A 17500-nucleotide genomic window follows, 5' to 3' on the forward strand; every position below is an offset into this window, starting at 1 on the left:
TCAATATTACCTGGAAACATAGTTTTTTAAAAAGAAATTTGCAATATGTAAATACTACAATGTGTCTGTGATCTGCATATGAGACGTGGTTTAGTTAGATACCATGTTGAATCCTGACCAGAGAATTTATAGAATTTGCTAATCATGCTGAACAGTAACTGGGGCAACACATCACGTGCAGGAATATTTTCGGCAAAGATAATTCATTAGAACTTTACAGCTAAAAACAGGCAATGTTTGCCAGGAGACCATGTAACATATACATTTACAATTGGATGTAATAATTTTGAAAGTATAGTTTTTTTTCTTTGATAGCACTGCTGAACACAAAATGGTTGTTATTCAGGGCAGTTCCAACAGTTGAATGAACGTAAACAAAAACTCAAAAAAAAAACCCACAAAAATAAAGGTACTAGCCATACAATAACCTCAACATGCCAAATGATCGGTGTTGATAAAATGTATATGTTATATGCAGTCTTCTGGCAAATACTCCGTTTTAGCTATAGTCGTTTGTGATATGTCGACAAAATGTGTTCATTCGTTCATCGTCCACAACTATAACAATCAATGCTCTTTCATACGACACATTATTGTACATTATGTTTCCGATTCATGCCATGGTCTGTGCATCCTGATAAAAAAAAATGTGTCTGTGTATGAATGCCCAGCCGTGCCAATAAAATTTAACATCATGGTAGAGTCCTACCTGCAGTGATCTCTCAACCAAAGGTTATTGAGTATTGTCTTTTTACCACCGTGTACAACCTCTACATTTTTACCAACCCATGCTGCATCAATACCACGGGTTGAGTCTGAGTGCAGAAGTCTCTGGTTTGCAAGTTGTAAAGATGGTATCGCTTTTGTAGTAGCGACAGGAATGACCATAAGATTCGATGCGGTATTGGCATGGGCCTTTATGCTTCTATGGAATAAGTACGACTGTGTGGTTACAGCGCGCAATCTTCTATAATTGAAGAGGCAACGTGTAGTCATAAACCCCATCATCTACAAAATGGATAAATGATTCTTTTAATTATTTGCTATAATGTCATGTTCTTAGTTTAGGACAAGGTGGTGATTCAATCATGTGCATGTACATTGAAGTGGACACGTGACGAGAAATTGGTAATGATCTTGGATTTTAATTGGTGTTAAGTGACATGCATATCTGTGGCATGATAAGAAAACCCAAGTAAAGATTAAAATATCATCGCTAGAAATGTTTGACGCAAAAATAGCAAAGACGATAATCAACATTTGGCTATTTGACATTGAAGAAGACTTTCAAGGTCAAAGTTGAAGATCTTAAAAGAGAGCCGCTCGTGAGTCGTATGTGATAATATGGGTGTAGGCACTTGAATGGAGTCGTTACATTACCTCAGACCATAGTGGTTTGAGGTATACACCTCCAAAATTACGATGTAAATTGTGAAATTTTACAACAAATATGGCTGCCATTCGGCCATATATGATTCAATCGCAAAATAAACGGACCTGTATATGTCTCACAGAGTATGTTACCTTTGCTCCAGGTATGCTTGAATCAGTTGGTGCATGTCAGATATATGAGGGTGAACGCATGCACACATACATGCACTAACGGATTACACAAGGACGGACGGACAGAACTGTACGTATAAGCTCCTTCCAGTGTCATCCAGTAGGGGCTAAAACGGCCTACCTAAAAAGAATTTAGTTTTCTCTCCTACATTTCATTATTGACGTCACCCCTAGAGTATAATAATAATCATAATCATAAACTTTTATTTCGTCTATAGCGCATTACATTTTAAAAATCTCAGACAATTTAAAGAAAAAAATGGAAAAAGAGACAGTTAAAAGTATACAAACACTGATGAAAATATAATACTTGATTAAAAACTGATTGGAAAAAAAGACAGTTAAAACATATACAAACACTGGTCAAAATTAACAGGATTTAAAAACTCACGATACATATTAACAAAAGGAGAAATTGTAAAGACAGTGGCACTGACTACACTTAATTAAAAAATGACTTAAAAAGAAATGTTTTCAACGATTGTTTAAAATTTTCCAGTGATTGAACTGCCCTGAGTTGTGCCGGCAAACTGTTCCATAAGTGTGGAGCACAGATTGAAAACGATCGACCACCGTAAAAACTAGTTTTACTGACCAGTTGATGTAGGTTAATAGCGCCACTCGAAGTAGAACGGAGGGTGTGACCAGAGCCTCGGATTGTCAATAGCTCTTCTAAGTAACTTGGGGCAATTCCACTTATAATTTTAAAAGTAATGCATAAAATCTTAAACTGAATTCGTTGCTGTACAGGTAGCCAGTGCAGGTCGTGTAAAATTGGAGTAATGTGGTCACTTTTTTCGTTCTAGTTACAAGCCTAGCAGCAGAATTTTGAATCAGTTGGAGTTTGCGAATTTCAGATGTAGGAAGACCGAAAAGTAAACTATTACAATAATCCAGGCGAGATGTTATGAAAGCATGTACAAGCTTCTCAGCTAATTTCTGATCTAGTACATTAATATGTATTTTGCCTATCTTCCATAAAGCACATGAAGCAGATTTGCAGATATTACATACATACATGAGAAGACATTGTAGCCGCTGCATCCATAGTGACTCCGAGATTGCGGGCAGTTTCAGAGGGCGGTGTGTGGACTTCACCAATAGAGTATATGTATGGGTATTCTGTACATACCTTTGGTACAAAATAGATGAACTTTTAGCTTGGCACAAACACAGTCATTGACAGAAAAGAACACACTTTTCTTACCTTGTAACTCTCCAATGTTGCTGAGGTGTATTTCAACTAAGTTATGTGTATGTAATAGAGCCCGTTGACAGACACTTTCCTGTTGAGACAACCGTACTGGCATATGACCCGAGGCTACATTGCGGCCCGTGTATAGCTAAAGTCAAACAAAATACCCAGGTATCTGAATAAATAATGTTTTCTTTTGAGTTTACATTGATCTTTACTCTAAACGTGTTGTGACATTCAGATTATTGGTACCTCAATAGGTATATGCTAAAGTCCAAAGCATAATACGAAAACCGGAGTTTGGAAATGAACTTTGCCACATCTTAATATGTATATAATAAAAATATGCGGCCATAAGTATCTCTCCAAAAGAGGTATTGCTGCAGGGCTGACCTTTATACGAACTAGAACCTCCCCGCTGTATCAAAAGTATAAGAGAATAACCTCATAAAATAAGTTATTCCAAAACTCAGCTTTTCATCTTTTTTTTTTGCTCCAATAACTACATGTACTGACGCGTCAGAAAGTGTGTTATTCAGATCACGTTTAAATTATGTGCTCATGCAGTGCTTAACAGTGTTGAAGTCTGAACATGTTGGATTCTATATATGACAACGTTTGTTTGCACTTTTTGCATTTGTACACTGCTATTACATGTCTATGGTGTCAATTATTCCATTAGACAGGTATTATCCAACAGCTTGCTGACGTATCAGAAAGTGACACAAAATTACTGGACAACAGACACATTTGTGATCATGTAAGTACCAAATTTAAAGAACACAATTTCATGAACATTGCTATCGGTAAGACGCCAGACATCTGCCATTTTTGTGAGGGTTTCGTTATTTTAGAGATATGACTTTCGTTGTATTCCAGGGAGTATATCGAACTGTTAAATGTAACCTACAGACTTCATAGGGATAGGAGAACCTCATGAACACTTCTTCATTTTTTTGAGAATGATGACGAGGCACTGTAACAGTTGTGAATAATTAGGAAAACATTTGTACATGTCAGTATTTAATAATAATAATCTATATTTATACTCTGGATAGTTATAGCTATAAACACTTATCTCCCAAGAAGTCCAGTGAGGGCCATCCCTCATGGGTTCAGTGTTAATGCAGGAGGAAACCGGAGTACCCGGAGAAAACCTGTGTTGTTCGGTAGTCAAACTGGACGACACTCTTCTATGAAAGCCAGTAAGGGAATGGCAATAAAGTGAGCAGTTGGACATTGGTATTCGATGATTTAGTCATCATTCACTTGAATATAGGAGAAACAAAATTAATTTATTAACTATGCGGCCATTGAATGTAAGGTATTGTCCGATCAGAAATTGGGACTCCTTAGGATGTGTTAAAGTGTTTCAAAAATTATGTCGTGCGCACGAGATACTATCTCGTGAGCATGACTTATAGTATGTCGTGCTTACAAGATAGTATGTCGTGCTCACAAGATAGTATCTCGTGTTCACAAGATAGTAAGTCGTGCACACAACATATCATGTCCTGCTCACCAGATTATTTTTTATTTTTTATTTTACAAAATGTCCCTTACTGGCTTTCATACTTTTCTTACTTACAGCGTGGTAAATATAATCGAACCCTTAATGGGTTTGAACCTCGACCACAGTGGTAAGAGGCAAGTGGTTTAACCACCGACAACCAAAATCACCAGAGTATACACTTTTGGCATAGATTTTAATAGTTGCGAGGGGGACAATTCCTCCCGGACCCCTACCCTCCCCCACCAATCAGTCACTCTGCTATCGAGTTGTGTTTTGTTCTTACTACGTATGTATACATGCTTGTTATTTTACATGAACTACAAAAGAGGCATTTGTCATATCTATTGATAGATTTATCTTTCTCATTACAGACAGCAATGTTACGATATCTGAGCCGACTTCTCTGTAGTAACGGCACAAGCACACGTCTCAGAACACTGCCCAATCTATTACCGAAACAATTATGGACGAAGACTACTCAAGCATATATCGGGCATTTTGCCGTGTCAACTGCATCCTGTCGAAGTCCGTCTTCACTATCACCTGTCATGCTGAGATATGTACACACAGATCCAGTTGATAATACCATAGCAGTGAATAATAACCATATCGAAATATCACACGATGGCAGGGTGATGAAACTGAATAATGTGTGGTTACGAGATCATTGCAGGTCAGATATAGTGTATATCCATGTAATATACAAATATTGATGGCAGGGTTGTATGACTGACTAATGTATGGTTATGAGATCATTGCAGGTCAGATATAGTGTATATCCATGTAGTATAGAAATATCACATTGGCAGCAGATATGACTAAATAATGTATGGTTATGATGTTGTTGCAGGTCAGATATAATAGTGCATATCTATGTAATAGAGAAATATCGATGGCATGATGGTAGGGTGATAAGACTGAATAATGTATGGTTATGAAATCATTGCAGGTCAGATATAGTGTATATCTATGAAATATAGAAATATCAGAGTGGCAGGGTGATATGACTAAATAATGTATGGTTACGAGATCATTGCAGGTCAGATATAGTGTATATCTATGTAATATAGAAATATCAGAGTGGCAGGGTGATATTAATAAATATTGTATGGTTATGAGATCATTGCAGGTCAGATATAGTGTATATCCATGTAATATAGAAATATCAAAGGCATGGTGATACGTATGATTACGAGATTATCAAATTCTAAAAACTATTATCAGACAATAATACCATCGCAATAAAATAACACACAAATACACTTAACTCATAAGCCATGTTAAGAAATATGAAAAATTGTTGAATAATATTCAATTCAATTCAGTTTACAAACTGTATTGTCTGTGTATAAAAACACATAAAATCGTGTTTACACACGTCAACACACTTTACAGAAATACACAGCCAGTAACTCGCATACGCCAATGAAACCCAAGAATAGTACATTACACATAAAACTGCTGCATAGCACTCAAAATAACCACTGTTGATTGTTTAAACACATTCTTGTTTACAAATTTGTTTCCAGGGTATGATAAAAAAAAAATTGTTGAGCTGCAAGTGAAGAAACTAGCGGCTGCACCTAAACTTTGAAATTTTCTTGTCAAAGGTTTATTTATATACAGACTGTTGACCAAAGCATTACCATCAAATCAAATTACTAAGAATACTGACCTGACTTTGTGCCAGAGTCCTGTAAATTGTCATAATGATACAATGTTAAATAGTGTGGCGTGTAACAGTGTTCTTTGAGGAGTTGTGTAACATTTCTGAATTCAATTTCAAGTGTGATCAGGAAAGGGTATTGTTATCACCTGACATGTTAAAATAACACTAGATAACCCCCCCCCCCCGACCTCCACACTGCTCTCTTTCCCTTTTATTCAAAGTTTAACATGGAAACCCATGCCGTAACCTCCCCATTTGGCGCCCTCAAACTTTTGTTCAACTTTTACTGCCTACTTTCCAATTTTACTAACCATTTTTTTGAATATTAAAGCTGCATTCATTGTTACCAAACGTTGTCTCTTTTAATACTAGTGTCAAAAATAATTCGGTTGACACACACAATTGGATGATCATAGCCGGGTTCCTTCATAATATATCATGCAAATTCAGTTAAGTTGGTGACCCACTTTCCAGCCATCTGTCGGAACATATTATGCTAATTTACCTACTTAACAGATACTGCTATGCTTCTTATTTCCGCATCTTGTCATCAACTCTGATTGGTGAACCTAATGCCGCTGATCCCGGCCCTATAACCTTTGCTAATTATGTGACACACGTACATATTTTTAGCCCTACTGAACTGACGTTCAATAGCACTTATTAAGAATAGCAAATGTGTGTGTGTGTGTGTGCGTGTGCGCGCGCGTGCGCGTGCGTGCGCGTGCGTGCGCTCGTGTGTACGCGCGCGCGCGCGTGTGTGTTTGTGCTAATTAAGTTAATGTGAGAAGGACAAGACTTTGTCTCTGCATATCAAAATTCAGTTTTACCTGTCCACCACTGAGTTCACGACATTCTGGTCACAGCAGATGTACTAAAACCAGCAATAATGGATATATATATATATATATATATATATATATATATATATATATATATATATATATATATATATATATATATATATATATATATATATATATATATATATATATATATATATATATATATTAAAGAAAAATAACAATAAGATCGTGAAAATCGTGAAGTCTCGAAGGATATAGTGGATGCGAAAACTGACATCAACTTAAAAAGGCAATATAAAACTATTCTTCCAATCTGAAATGGCTGTACATCTGATAGGAAGAAATAAACAACACAGAGACCATTTTGGAAAACAATGGAAAACCTGAACTAGACACTCGTACTCACACATGAAAAAAATAAATAAATGTAATCAGAACCACACAATTTTTTACGCCTAAATACAGCCAGAAACGCCATAAAACACGGCTACAAAAGGTACAGTGAATAATATAGTGTATATCTATGAAATATAGAAATATCAGAGTGGCAGAGTGATATGACTAAATAATGTATGGTTACGAGATCATTGCAGGTCAGATATAGTGTATATCCATGTAATATAGAAATATCAGTGGCAGGGTGGTACGACTAAATAATGCATGATTACAAGATCATTGCAGGTCAGATATAGTGTATATCTATGTAATATAGAAATATCAGAGTGGCAGGGTGATATGAATAAATAATGTATGGTTATGAGATCATTGCAGGTCAGATATAGTGTATATCCATGTAATATAGAAATATCAAAGGCATGGTGATACGTATGATTACGAGATTATCAAATTCTAAAAACTATTATCAGACAATAATACCATCGCAATAAAATAACACACAAATACACTTAACTCATAAGCCATGTTAAGAAATATGAAAAATTGTTGAATATATTCAATTCAATTCAGTTTACAAACTGTATTGTCTGTGTATAAAAAAAAACATAAAATCGTGTTTACGCACGTCAACACACTTTACAGAAATACACAGCCAGTAACTCGCATACGCCAATGAAACCCAAGAATAGTACATTACACATAAAACTGCTGCATAGCACTCAAAATAACCACTGTTGATTGTTTAAACACATTCTTGTTTACAAATTTGTTTCCAGGGTATGATAAAAAAAAAATTGTTGAGCTGCAAGTGAAGAAACTAGCGGCTGCACCTAAACTTTGAAATTTTCTTGTCAAAGGTTTATTTATATACAGACTGTTGACCAAAGCATTACCATCAAATCAAATTACTAAGAATACTGACCTGACTTTGTGCCAGAGTCCTGTAAATTGTCATAATGATACAATGTTAAATAGTGTGGCGTGTAACAGTGTACTTTGAGGATTTGTGTAACATTTCTGAATTCAATTTCAAGTGTGATCAGGAAAGGGTATTGTTATCACCTGACATGTTAAAATAACACTAGATAACCCCCCCCCGACCTCCACACTGCTCTCTTTCCCTTTTATTCAAATTTTAACATGGAAGCCCATGCCGTAAACTCTCCATTTGGCGCCCTCAAACTTTTGTTCAACTTTTACTGCCTACTTTCCAATTTTACTAACCATTTTTTTGAATATTAAAGCTGCATTCATTGTTACCAAACATCGTCTCTTTTAATACTAGTGTCAAAAATAATTCGGTTGACACACACAATTGGATGATCATAGCCGGGTTCCTTCATAATATATCATGCAAATTCAGTCAAGTTGGTGATCCACTTTCCAGCCATCTGTCGGAACATATTATGCTAATTTACCTACTTAACAGATACTGTATGCTTCTTATTTCCGCATCTTGTCATCAACTCTGATTGGTGAACCTAATGTCACTGATCCCGGCCCTATAACCTTTGCTAATTATGTGACACACGTACATATTTTTAGCCCAACTGAACTGACGTTCAATAGCACTTTAAGAATAGCAAATGTGTGTGTGTGTGTGTGTGTGTGTGTGTGTGTGTGTGTGTGTGTGTGTGTGTGTGTGTGCGCGCGCGTGCGCGCGCGCGTACGTACGTACGTGTGTGTGTGTGCGTGCGTTCGTGCGTACGCTCGCGCGCGTGTGTGTGTGTGTGTGTGTGTGTGTGTGTTTGTGCTAATTAAGTTAATGTGAGAACGACAAGATTTTGTCTCTGCATATCAAAATTCAGTTTTACCTGTCCACCACTGAGTTCACGACATTCTGGTCACAGCAGATCTAAAACCAGCAATAATGGATATCACTATCATTATCAGTAGTGGCTAATGCTAAATACCAGTATATCAGTTGATTGTTATGCATATTAAAATGAACTAAGGCCAAATAAAAAAAATGTGTTTGGTGCCGGTTACCCCGACCCCACCTAGTTTTTTCACGCCGACCCTAAACTTTTTGTTACGTAATCAAGAAAAATAACAAAAAGATCGTGAACATCGTGAAGTTTCGAAGGAAATAGTGGATGCGAAAACTGACATCAACTTAAATAGGCAATATAAAACTATTCTTCCAATATGTAATGGCTGTACATCTGATAGGAAGAAATAAACAACACAAAGACCATTTTGGAAAACAATGGAAAACCTGAACTAGACACTCGTACTCACACTTGAAAAAAATAAATAAATGTAATCAGAACCACACAATTTTTTACGCCTAAATACAGCCACAAACGCCATAAAACACGGCTACAAAAGGTACAGTGAATAAGGCCAAAAGGGGTGGTACAGCAACAGTCAAATAATGATGTTTATTGCAAACATAAAAACTGGGATGGGTAGGCATGTTGATAAACGTTTAAGAAACGATCCAATGTTTGTATAGCAACAAGACAACACTTATAGCAACGGTTGAATGTTGTGCATATTGAAAAGATAACAACAAGGTTTTGTTAGCAGGTGGATACATATCTATCTAACAACAAGACCACACCTATAGCAACAACCAAAGGATGGTGTATATGTACTTCAATGGAGGGTTTACCACACACAAGCTGGGTTTAATAATTTTCACTTTTAGTTGGACACAGTTGGTGATGGTCCTATTGTTATTAAAATTATCAAATTCTAAAAACTATTATCAGACAATAATACCATCGCAATAAAATAACACACAAATACACTTAACTCATAAGCCATGTTTAGAAATATGAAAAATTGTTGAATATATTCAATTCAATTCAGTTTACAAACTGTATTGTCTGTGTATAAAAAAAAACATAAAATCGTGTTTACGCACGTCAACACACTTTACAGAAATACACAGCCAGTAACTCGCATACGCCAATGAAACCCAAGAATAGTACATTACACATAAAACTGCTGCATAGCACTCAAAATAACCACTGTTGATTGTTTAAACACATTCTTGTTTACAAATTTGTTTCCAGGGTATGATAAAAAAAAATTGTTGAGCTGCAAGTGAAGAAACTAGCGGCTGCACCTAAACTTTGAAATTTTCTTGTCAAAGGTTTATTTATATACAGACTGTTGACCAAAGCATTACCATCAAATCAAATTACTAAGAATACTGACCTGACTTTGTGCCAGAGTCCTGTAAATTGTCATAATGATAACATTTTAAATAGTGTGGCGTGTAACAGTTTTCTTTGAGGAGTTGTGTAACATTTCTGAATTCAATTTCAAGTGTGATCAGGAAAGGGTATTGTTATCACCTGACATGTTAAAATAACACTAGATACCCCCCCCCCGACCTCCACACTGCTCTCTTTCCCTTTTATTCAAAGTTTAACATGGAAGCCCATGCCGTAAACTCTCCATTTGGCGCCCTCAAACTTTTGTTTAACTTTTACTGCCTACTTTCCAATTTTACTAACCATTTTTTTGAATATTAAAGCTGCATTCATTGTTACCAAACATTGTCTCTTTTAATACTAGTGTCAAAAATAATTCGGTTGACACACACAATTGGATGATCATAGCCGGGTTCCTTCATAATATATCATGCAAATTCAGTCAAGTTGGTGATCCACTTTCCAGCCATCTGTCGGAACATATTATGCTAATTTACCTACTTAACAGATACTGCTATGCTTCTTATTTCCGCATCTTGTCATCAACTCTGATTGGTGAACCTAATGTCGCTGATCCCGGCCCTATAACCTTTGCTAATTATGTGACACACGTACATATTTTTAGCCCAACTGAACTGACATTCAATAGCACTTTAAGAATAACAAATGTGTGTGTGTGTGTGTGTGTGCGTGCGTGTGCGTGTGTGTGTGTGTGTGTGTGTGTGTGTGTGCGTGTGTGCGTGTGCGTGCGTGCGTTCGTGCGTACGCGCGCGCGCGCGTGTGTGTGTGTTTGTGTTTGTTTGTGCTAATTAAGTTAATGTGAGAAGGACAAGACTTTGTCTCTGCATATCAAAATTCAGTTTTACCTGTCCACCACTGAGTTCATGACATTCTGGTCACAGCAGATCTAAAACCAGCAATAATGGATATATATCATTATCAGTAGGGGCTAATGCTAAGTACCAGCATATCAGTTGGTTGTTATGCATATTAAAATGAACTAAGGCCAAATAAAAAAAATGTATTTGGTGCCGGTTACCCCGACCCCACCTAGTTTTTCACGCCGACCCTAAAGTTTTTGTTACGTAATCAAGAAAAATAACAATAAGATCGTGAAAATCGTGAAGTCTCGAAGGAAATAGTGGATGCGAAAACTGACATCAACTTAAAAAGGCAATATAAAACTATTCTTCCAATCTGTAATGGCTGTACATCTGATAGGAAGAAATAAACAACACAAAGACCATTTTGGAAAACAATGGAAAACCTGAACTAGACACTCGTATTCACACATGAAAAAAATAAATAAATGTAATCAGAACCACATAATTTTTTACGCCTAAATACAGCGACAAACGCCATAAAACACGGCTACAAAAGGTACAGTGAATAAGGCCAAAAGGGGTGGTACAGCAACAGTCAAATAATGATGTTTATTGCAAACATAAAAACTGGGATGGGTAGGCAAGTTGATAAACGTTTAAGAAACGATCCAATGTTTGTATAGCAACAAGACAACACTTATAGCAACGGTTGAATGTTGTGCATATTGAAAAGATAACAACAAGGTTTTGTTAGTAGGTGGATACATATCTATCTAGCAACAAGACCACACCTATAGCAACAACCAAATGATGGTGTATATGGCAAAGATAACAACAGGGATAGTTAGGCAAGTAGATGAATATTCAAACAAAATGAGATATGGTCACCAGTAACTGAGAAAATGCGTAAAGTGATACTATTATTAACATGATGGCACATATTGGAAGGATAATAACAAGAATGGCTTGGCATGTGGATAAACACTGCTAAAAATTGTCACAAACTTTATAGTTGTGCTAGATGCCATTTGCGTTATTGTTTTCACACATGAACAGAACAAAGGAAAACTTTTTCTCACTTGATTCAAATGTGATCTGTTTCAGATGTAACGACTGCTACAACTTTACAACATATCAAAGACAATTTGATATTACAACAATTGATGCCAATATCTCACCAAGGAAAGTCCAACTAGAAAGATTAGACAGTGGGAAGAAGTCTCTAACACTTGAATGTACGTAGAGAGCACATATTTCTGCAGAAGCAACGGTGCCGTAAATATGCTTGTGGTCAAAGTTCACGATGTTGATGCTAATATTCTTGTCAAGTTCCCAGTTCAATCTTCAAATATGAGAGTAAAGTTCAAAGTTCGAGAAAGTTGCTAAGTCTGAGTAAAGTGAAAGGAATGTAATGACTATTGTATACATCAACACATATCATTTTACCAATAGGTGATTTAAATATAATAAATGCTCTGCTATAGCATGGCATGTTGGTATTGCCTATTATGATTGGCTTTATACATTAATTGTGCTAGTCATGTTTTCAGACTTACCATATCAATATGTCTGCTCTGATATCCTCTCACAAAAAGAGACAGTTGCCACAATAACATGTGAAAAGCACTGTCAAATTTGATTGCATACACAGGGCCAGATGGACATATCTCCAACTACAGCATTGATTGGTTGGTTAACAGCTATGACAGTGGTGCCAGCCAATCAGAATGGAACAAGCAGTTATTATTATGGGATGCTAAAACCATTGAAGGCAACATGCCTGTAAATTATAAACGATTTTTGCAAGATGAGGATGGTTTGAAAGTGGGCTTGCGAAACCTAGCAAAATATGGGTTTTTACTTGTTGAAGGTACTCCAGCTACTTTTGAAGACACCCAGGTAAGCATATGATAAAACCTCCAAAAGTTGGACCCTTCTGCCGTACAACCTCGGTCCACTTCAAACTATAAAAAAAATGAAGACTGTATGTATTCCTTTAGAAATTACTTCATGTGTAAAAGTATACCTCATCTTAATTGTACTTTTATAAAATTCATGTCCGTATTCCTTAAAAGGTAACATCCAGTCTGATTTACATTTATTCCTGCTTTTTGTACTTCTATAGATTACTGTTATCAACTTATCAAATAGTACCTTAGTAATTCATTCAACTTGTAATCGTGTACAGAAGTCCTACTGCCCTTGACATGTGTTCGGCCATGTTAGAGATTTCCTTCAAGGGTTTATGGGAAAAGCTATTGTGGTGACATCACATTTACCATGATTTCTTTATCTTGACAAAATGTATTCCTTTCAAACTCCATCATGGGATGTATATTTTGGCTGACAGAAAGTAGCTGAGAGGGTGAGTTTTATCAGAGAGACAATCTATGGTAAAATGTGGGGTGTTACAGATGACATGGAGTTTGCTGATGTTGCTTACTCTGATGTACACTTGAGAGGACATACAGATACTACATATTTCAATGAACCTTCAGGGTGAGATAATGTAAAGTCTTTCTTCCTTTTGTGCATGTAATTCAGTGTGGTGTGGTGTGGTGTGGTGTGGTGTGGTGTGGTGTGGTGTGGTGTGGTGTAGTGTAGTGTGGTGTGATGTTATGTGATGTGATATGATGTGGTGTGGTGTGATGTGGTGTGGTGTGATGTGGTGTGGTGTGATGTGATGTGATATGATGTGGTGTGGTGTGATGTGATATGATGTGGTGTGGTGTGATGTGGTGTGGTGTGGTGTGATATGATGTGATGTGATGTGCTGTGCTGTGCTCTGATGTGATGTGATATGATTGTGACGTAATGCAGTGTGAACCTTCAGGCTGAGACAATGACTACAGGCTTTCTTTCTCAGTTTCTGTGTATGTAATGCAGTATAATGTGATGTGATGTGATGTGATATGATATGATATATGATATGATATGTGATATGATGTGATGTGATGTGTTATGATGTGATGTGATGTGATGTGATGTGATGTGATGCATAATCCCCGTATCAATCTTTGTTTACTTAGAATGTGAAGGATCTTATGGTGTTTGTTTAAACAGTATGGAATGCAGAAACATTGCCGTTTTCAAATTCTTCTTTCAGAGTTCAGATCTTCCATTGCCTTAGACATGACGGTGAGGGTGGGAAAACTTTACTGGTCGATGGCTTCCATGCTGCCATGAAATTAAAAGATAAACATCCCAAATACTATAAGACATTAAGTCAAGTTCCACTTTGCCACCATTATCTGGACACAAAAAGAAAACTACACATTCGAGGTATTGGACCAGTTTTACAACACGATCCGATCAATGGAGATTTGATGCATATACGGTATGTAAGAGTTTTCCAAATACATTTCTTTGTTTATCCGAGGAAAATTACGAGTGGCATAAAGGGCCTTGTCAACACGAGGCAAAGAAGACTAGTATCAGAACCCTAATGTTATGAGCTCTATAACCGTGAAACTGATGAGCCACGCGCATGCGAACTTTAGTCTGAAAATCCACAGAACAACCCCCCCCCCCGGTCTGACAAACTGACCAGTCCCTCATATGTTTGTAATGGTGATGTCATTAACCAATACAGTTGTGATCAAGTGGACAATCTTTCATTGTATAGCAATTAAAATTTAGAGAGGAAGAAATCTGAGGCTGGATTTATTAACTGCATTGCTAGGAAAAGGACCTAGGAAAAGTTATTTTCACCTCTATTCATTGTACATTTATCTCTCTGAAATGGAGTTATAAAATTGGAAATAAAATAGCTAAGGAGAGATAACAGCAAAGGGTTCTTTACTGTTGGTTTGTTCTTTTTCACAGATTCAATACCTTTGATCGCCATACTATCAGTCACCTTGGCAATTCAGAACTGATGACATTCTATGAAGCGTATTTGTCATTCGGCAAAGAACTCAACTCACCTGATAATGAGTTACAGATCAAATTATGGCCAGGGACTGTCTTGTTAGTGGACAATTGGAGAGTTCTTCATGGTCGGACATCTTTTACTGGTCAAAGACAAATCTGTGGCTGTTTTATGCCAAGAGATGATTTGAACAGCAGATATAGAACTTTATTGAACATGAGTGTATAATTATAATTTATGCATGTATTATAACATCACATTCCAAGGCACATATTCTATTCCAAGGCACATATTCCATAGTCAAAGCAAATCGCCAATAGGACTCTTGTGCTGCTGTTATATAGTGCCCAAGGGAAATACAAAATGAATATTACCTTCTGAATGCAAATTGATGTCACTATGGGTCGCTAGTCCACACCATGTGACATGGTCTAAGCCAATCACTGAAGGCTGTATGAAAACGATGTTATAAATTCAAATATTGATCCAGAACTTTATTGAATATTGGTGACTGTATAAATATTATTTATGTATTTCTTCACTGTAGCTACAGAACTTTATTCAACAATAATGTATAAATACAATTTATGCACGTATTATCAAAGTAACGGATACTAGAAAGGAATATTGACCCCAGAACTACATTGAATATTAGGGTATAAATCTCACTTATCTATATTTTATTGCTAAGAGATGATATAAACAGTAGATATATAATGTTATGTTATGCTATGTTATGTTAGACTTTAAGAAGAGAGACATTTAGAGATAAGTTTGGGGCTCCACTTCTCTCTGCCAGTCTTTCTATCCATGAAGATATTTCCTATCGAACTCTAACTGAATAGAAGTCAACCATTGGTTAGTTTGATTATTGACAGCATGAAAATTGTAACTGGGGGGGGGGGGGGCTATACAAATTTACAATAGTTTGCTGCAAAAGTGTTGCAAACTTGTATTGTTTATATGTCAATGTGTTCAAATAGACTTGATGACTTCTATTGTTGGATTTGGGTCAACATCAATGTATTGTACAATGCACAATCATATTTATTGTCTTTGAACAGTGTGAGGGTGTGTGTGTACAGTCAGGTGGGGCATTAACCGTTAGGTGTACACCAATCATATGTTAATTAGTAGTATAAAGGTTACACATTTTTAAGTAGGAACTTATTAGCATGGCTGCGTTTACCGATAAGTTCAGTTGTACTATTCAAGGTGGGCGATTTATTGGCGGTTATAATAAAATATTACCAGAGGCATAGTTGAAAACGTTTGGTAACATTGGAGTATGAGTTATTTTGTTTAAGGACTTTCCATTTCATATCATAGTTAGTTTTGTTATCTTTTGAGGTGCCAAATGCATTTACTGAGCGCAGTATCTTTCTTCTTATGTTCCAGTTTTAATGAAGACTATTCCATCTGCTTTTGAATTCTGTGTCACTAACACCTATGTATATTTTATGATCTTGGTTAGTGGTAACCGTTACTTTGTAGACAATGCTTTTTATGAGGCATTTTCCTTCAAGGGGGCATTCAATTGGTTTCTTGCAGTTACATGTACTTTGTTGTGCATTTATAATCTTACCCATGTTGTCCATGCAACTGTAGTCACTTTAACGTTATTGCGGTTGAAGATTTTATGGAGTACGCTTGATATAGGGAAATGCTTGTCTATAAAGTGCAGATATTAGTTGAAACACCTGATGATCCTTTTGGTGAAACGGACCGTAGTGTAAATACATAATGAAATAACAGACTCGCCTTCTTTCATATATATTTTTTCCCCCAGATATATATATATATATATATATATATATATATATATATATATATATATATATATATATATATATATATATATATATATATATATACTAATTCAGTGTAAGAGGTAAGTCATAAACTGAAGGAAAAGCGCTCAATACTGAGAAGTGGAGCTGTACACAAGTTATGGTACGGAGCCGTATATATATATATATATATATATATATATATATATATATATATATATATATATAAAAGGATGTAATAAGTCGTTACTCAGAGTTTCGCGTCGAGCGATCTTCAGACGACTAACTTGGGATTGTCAAGGTCGATACATATCCACTTAATGTTTGTATGTATATATTGCGTAACAAGATGGTCGGACTAAACTATTCCTTACGGGGGTTTACTTCTATAGTTGGCGAGCGAGTATTTGCCTTCATGACGACATTTTGAGACCAGTTTGGATTTTTGTTCAGTAGCATACTCTTTTCAGCATTGATTATACATACTTTACAACGACTATATATGTAAGAGATAATAATATGTTCATGTGGGTGGAGGGTCTATGGGCCTATATGTTTCTCACAAATCGTGGTTCAAACATCACCAGATACCCGAACAGATTGTTATATGTTGAACAGATTCTAGAGTATTGAACAAATTCATGATAAGCCTACAATTTTAGTAGTCTGTAATGACGTCACCAGTCTGGGCTTATCAGCCTGCCCT

The 17500-nt window shown here is 36.2% G+C and overlaps 2 protein-coding genes across 2 annotated transcripts in view; one reads left to right on the forward strand and one right to left on the reverse strand.

Moving 5' to 3' along the window:
* Positions 1-1461, reverse strand: part of LOC144442756 (trimethyllysine dioxygenase, mitochondrial-like) — a 6564-nt gene extending 5103 nt beyond the window's left edge. The window contains exons 1-2 of the mRNA XM_078132129.1: positions 1381-1461; positions 710-1008 (exon numbers count right to left, since the gene is read on the reverse strand). Of these exons, the coding sequence (XP_077988255.1) occupies positions 710-1008; positions 1381-1461 (380 nt within the window). The remainder of the gene's footprint in view (positions 1-709; positions 1009-1380) is intronic.
* A 10491-nt stretch (positions 1462-11952) lies between these two features.
* On the forward strand, positions 11953-15346 carry LOC144442757 (trimethyllysine dioxygenase, mitochondrial-like). The gene is made up of 6 exons (XM_078132130.1): positions 11953-11981; positions 12238-12368; positions 12785-13032; positions 13484-13632; positions 14240-14470; positions 14959-15346. Exons 1-6 carry the CDS (start codon positions 11953-11955, stop codon positions 15230-15232), a joined length of 1062 nt encoding a protein of 353 aa, XP_077988256.1. The 3' UTR covers positions 15233-15346.
* The last annotated feature ends 2154 nt before the right edge of the window (positions 15347-17500 follow it).

Source organism: Glandiceps talaboti, chromosome 11 (genome assembly GCF_964340395.1).
Source record: "Glandiceps talaboti chromosome 11, keGlaTala1.1, whole genome shotgun sequence".
NCBI lineage: Eukaryota > Metazoa > Hemichordata > Enteropneusta > Spengelidae > Glandiceps > Glandiceps talaboti.